Here is a 5,137-nt window from a genome sequence, read left to right as displayed (position 1 = left end):
CACCCCGCAGTGCTCGACATTCACCATACACCCCGCAGTGCTCGACATTCACCATACACCCCGCAGTGCTCGACATTCACCATACACCCCCACACGACACTCACTGATCAACGCTCACCATACTTCCCTTACTGATTGACACTCAAGCTATTTCCTCCTTTGCTCAACATTTCCCACACCGCGCAACACTCACCATACACTTCAAACAATGCAACGCACTGTAATACAGCTCGCATGCCACATCGGCCAAACAAACATAATTATAATAACATTTACTTTGGTGCAGTAATTATTTCTACTTTTATGTATTAGTAACTTTTTACATTAACTTTTTGATATATTTGTTATAATTAGTCAAATTTAATATTTATACAAAGATAATAATGTAAGGAAATATTATGCTAAATATTAAATTATTTTAAACAAGTTACTGCATCAATGTATTATTGTAGTAGCTTTGTAGTGAAGAACAATTCTGTAGATTTGTATATAGATTTAATACATAATGGCACTTAGATCAGCTTTGCACATATTGCTCGGTGGTTTTTGTTTTGATTTTCAATTTGATCTAATTTATTTTTCCAATTCAACACTCAGCTTGAACTGAAAGATGCGACACTGTGGCCCAGTGCACGGCCTTGGGATAAATGTGACGAATCCACCTTCCTTTATCTACCTCCTCCTGTCTCCCACAAGAACACACAGATGCAAACCCTCGAAGTAGCGCCCAGTAACGAACGCCCCGTAGGCGAAGTGGTCGAAGATATCATAAGAAATACCGGAAAATATCAAATACCTGAAAAATTGAAGCTAAAATTGCACGTCAACTATCAAAACAACGAGGCGTCTAAGAACGACTCGTACCTCTGGTCAGTTGTTACTAATAATAGTCTATCTACCATATCGGAAATAAGTAGCCCACCGATGACACCGCTAAAATCACCCCTCTCCCCAGAGATATATAGTTCAGTTTTCTTTGAATACCCTACTACACATGAAAAACCCGATGTCAGATTATTATGTATAGATTTCATACTTTGGGAGCGATTATCCTACCAATTAGTATATCCGAACGTCACTATGGTTAGACATAATAGTACCGCGTCATCTAAATCTGGCAGCATCAAACGTATAATGAGCAAGATATCAAAGAAAATTAGACTTTCTGATGATAGTGAGAAGAGCGAAATTGCCGTATTATCGTTGCCCGGGCTTAGTTCTCCTAGTAAAACTGTAAGCGATTTACCGAGGGAAGTAAAACGTATTCCTTTGTCCTCTACCCTGTTGCTCCTCTCCCAGACAAGGAAACTTCTTTTCCCGGAGGGTGTATGGTACTATAACTACCTGGATTGTGTAAGTTTGGTTGTTGGTATTTTGCATGTGTTTGCATGAAATGCTTTGCACTTTGCACGACTAACAAATATTAATATATAGAAAGGCGAAGGGTGAAGGAACTTGGTATGCGAAAATAATGTGTTTAAATTCGTATATGTTTTTATTTTCAGATTTTTATTTACAAATATACATTTATATGTATTTTTAAATTAAACATAAGACAGAACTCAAGCATAATGTTCTACAATTAGCTTCTATTTGTAACCTAAGAATAACCTATAACTATTAAACTAAATAATTGCATGAATATAAAATGACTAAAACTAAAATCGTTAAAACTATACTATAAGGGCTTTGTTTGTATATATTATTGTTTAATATGCATAATGAGTACCTCCTTTTGAGATTACTTCATCTTTTTGAGTGACGAATCCATAGACCATTCTATATTATTTTATTTGTCATTCAATAAAGCTTTGTATAGGCATAAGTATGTCTCGGTTTTAATAATGTGTGTACATCGTGTGTATCACTTTTTATTTGTAAGCATTAATATGTGTGTTGTGGTGCAGTTCGAAGTGAAGGAGATGAAGCGGCGGCAGGAGGCGGCGGAGGCGGCGGAGCGCGAGCGGGCGGAGCGCGAGGCGGCGGCCGCGGCGGAGGCGGCGCGCGCGGAGCAGGAGGCGCAGCTGCGCGCCGCAGAGACGGTGGACGCGCCGCAGCCGCATGGTGAGCAGCGCACTCGGTGTATACCAACACTCGACACACAATACTCGATGCATACCAACACTCGACGTAAACACTCGATGTATACCACGAATCGACATACAATACTCGATGTATACCACGACTCGACATACAACTCTCCATGTATACCAAAATTCAATATCGCTCACCGTGATGATAGACAAGTTGCTTTAACTAGCAAATTATGCTTCTGATTTTTAAAATCGAAAGTTATGTTTGATATTCAGATGAGTTTAATATAAACAACTTTTTTAAAGTTCCAAATTATCCAACAATGGATAATTTTTTGCCAAGTGGAGATTTTTAATACATGTGTATTTATTTATTAAATGTTTTACAAACAAGTTATATTGAAAACTTGTCTAGTGTCCGGTTTGCGAAAGTAATTATATTAAGTAATCTTAAGTTAATTTTAACTTTAAGTAAGAGTCCGTGTTTTGAATTTCTATACATTTGTAATTATCCCCTCCAGTTACAAAAAAAGATTTAGAGTAGTTACCACTAGTACTAATTTTAATTACATTGTTATGATTGCAATGTTTCGAACCCACTTAATTTTATTTAATAATTAACTTCACTCGTAACTCACAGTTTGTACCTCACTAGCATGTCTTGAATACCTACTCTAGCACTGTAAACCGTTTCTATCCAATATTAAGTAATTATAATAAACCTCTGAATATCGCCGATTAATAGGTGAATTGCTTGCCGACTGTATAACCTAAAAAACTAATGTTACGTACAAAAACTGTGAGGACAATTATGAATAAAAGACGTAGCACTTTTCGCACAGCGATAATGCCAAAGGTCTTACGGCGTCGCTTGCCGCTTTACATGTTTATTTAAGAAATTTCTGCTTACTCGGCCGACAAACGAACGTACCAACTGAAAGTATTAAGTAAATTTTCAACAATTCAACTAATGTAAAGAAAATGACGTTTTTTATAAAGGAGGGTTTTGAGGGTTGTTGGTTGTATTTCGTTTGTTGCGGTCGAGGGCGTGTTAGAGGGGCGTTACTGACCGATGTGTTGTCCACACATGCACTCGCGTAGTCGTACGGAGAACGTCCACTAAAGCGGCCGAGAAGGGCCAAGAGCGGCCGCACTCCCAGCCAGGTAACGAGCGCTTGTACTACCGATGATACCCGGCTGCGCGCATGAGCTTTACCGTAGTTAACGGGGTGTCGTCTACATTTAGTCGGGTTACACGCGCTCTGACGTAACGCCTACACTTCGGGGGTAGTTTTGTTTTACACACCTCGTAAGCTTTGGAAGACTAGGTTGTTTTTTTGTAGGTTTATACGTAGACGGGGACGTATAGCACTGATATTTTTTTCTCGTTGCACGATTTCAGTATTACACGATTCACGTTTTTCTTATTTTACATAGGTGAAGGTTTCCGTTAATGACGGATTGATCATTCATTCCATTTTGATTTGGATATAAAATTACACTTTTAAATATTATTTTATACCCAAATTTAATGAAACGCTCGCAATCATGCTCAAATGTCTGATTATATCACCTATGTAACTATTTTCTATATATTATTTCTTGTAAAAATATCTAAATCTAATCACGGTGAAGGTTTGATATGTTCTTGTCTATATATACTGTCTGTCTACACTATCTGTCTTTGGGATACTTTACACACGCTTCTCTCTGAAGTTTAGACTTGGCGAAAGAATTTATTAACTTTTATGAGAATTCCAAGTCAAGTCTAGACAAAAACTGGATCATTCAACTCGAAGCTAAAAACTCAAAATGTGAGTCAAGCTTCCCATCTTCTGTTTTCACCGCTGTCTGCGTAAAGGTAGGTCTCTTTGAGTTTCTTGTCTGTGAGTACACGTTTTCTTTGTCGCATGGCTATAACTGTATTATATATTTATTTATGTATATGTTCATGGCTTAAATATTTATTTTGCTGACACCATTTTTAATATCATTGTCATTGACTAACACGGCAAAATCTTAATATATCAGTTTAGTTCAAATAAGGAAAGTATTAAGGATTACATCGGGAAAGAAATCTATAGTAACGTGTAAAAGAACACTAATGTTAGGTCAAAAACATTACATTTATTAAATTCTTGCATTACGATACTTATTAAAATACTTAATCGAAATTAAAAAAAAATGCTTAGGAACACTTTCACACTTTTAAGATCTACAATCGAAGGTTAATATGATTTAAAAATTAAAAATAGAAAATAATTTGATAGACTATTCTACTCTCTAATAATATTTGTTTTAATTTATTAAGTAATAATTAAACTATTTATGTGTAACTTATTTCTTTCGATGATACAAAAACAGTATTGTCTCATTTACGTTATTTTACTATTGGTTAATGAAAGTTACGCATGGATAGTGTAGCATGTAGTAAGTAACGTAGCATGTATGCACGTAGTGTTAGATGTAACCTAGCACGTAGATGTACGCATGCAGACGCCAGTAGCCCCGCCCCCGAACCCGAGGCCCCGCCCTCGCCCACGCCTTCGCCTCCGCCCGCCCAGGACCCTCCCCGCCCCTCCACGTCGAAACCGACGCCCGCTAAACCTGCACGACTCTCCAGTAAGTATGCCAATACCTAGTCGACTTGCCACGGGTTTATGTTGAGTCGATACGTGAAATAACTTAACTAATTATTAAAAAACTAAAATCGATATCAATGTTCTAGTCACTATTTAATGTTGAATACGATGTTTCTAGTCAATTTTCTATAAGTAATGTAGTAAACTTTCGTTTTTAAAAACTGCAGTTTGAATCACATTTCGACTTAACATTTACACCGTTTCTACTAAAGAGGTGTGTTAATAATTTAATCATTAAACATGAGTTGCATGTTAACTCATTAATATCCATGTGTTTATCTGCCATTTTCGTTATTATACATTTTGTAGAGATAAGAATTAGCATGTCGATGCTTTTGTTTTTTTACGTGCCGCAGTTTGTTTTTATGTTGCTTTGAAGTTTTTTCTTTTTCTTTTTATTCCTACTCCTTTACCCCCACCACTCTCCGTACCCTATTCAATATTATACAATCAACAATCAAT

General features: G+C 36.8%; 1 protein-coding gene across 2 annotated transcripts; it reads left to right on the top strand.

Annotated features, from left to right (window-relative positions):
* Window positions 1-393: 393 nt before the first annotated feature.
* On the top strand, window positions 394-5,131 carry LOC106100890 (translation initiation factor IF-2-like). 2 transcript variants are annotated; one of them, XM_013279954.1, is made up of 3 exons: window positions 394-1,353; window positions 1,908-2,064; window positions 4,530-5,131. In XM_013279954.1, the coding sequence occupies exons 1-3, from the start codon at window positions 706-708 to the stop codon at window positions 4,673-4,675; spliced, it is 951 nt and encodes a 316-aa protein (XP_013135408.1). In that variant the 5' UTR covers window positions 394-705; the 3' UTR covers window positions 4,676-5,131. The 2 variants fall into 2 exon arrangements, with proteins under 2 accessions (XP_013135408.1, XP_013135409.1); XM_013279955.1 differs by lacking the exon at window positions 4,530-5,131 and adding an exon at window positions 3,135-4,404 and having other exon boundaries at window positions 399-1,353.
* The last annotated feature ends 6 nt before the right edge of the window (window positions 5,132-5,137 follow it).

This window comes from Papilio polytes, unplaced genomic scaffold, assembly GCF_000836215.1.
Source record: "Papilio polytes unplaced genomic scaffold, Ppol_1.0 DF824035.1, whole genome shotgun sequence".
NCBI classification, from domain to species: domain Eukaryota; kingdom Metazoa; phylum Arthropoda; class Insecta; order Lepidoptera; family Papilionidae; genus Papilio; species Papilio polytes.
This window is presented reverse-complemented; position numbering and strand designations above follow the sequence as displayed.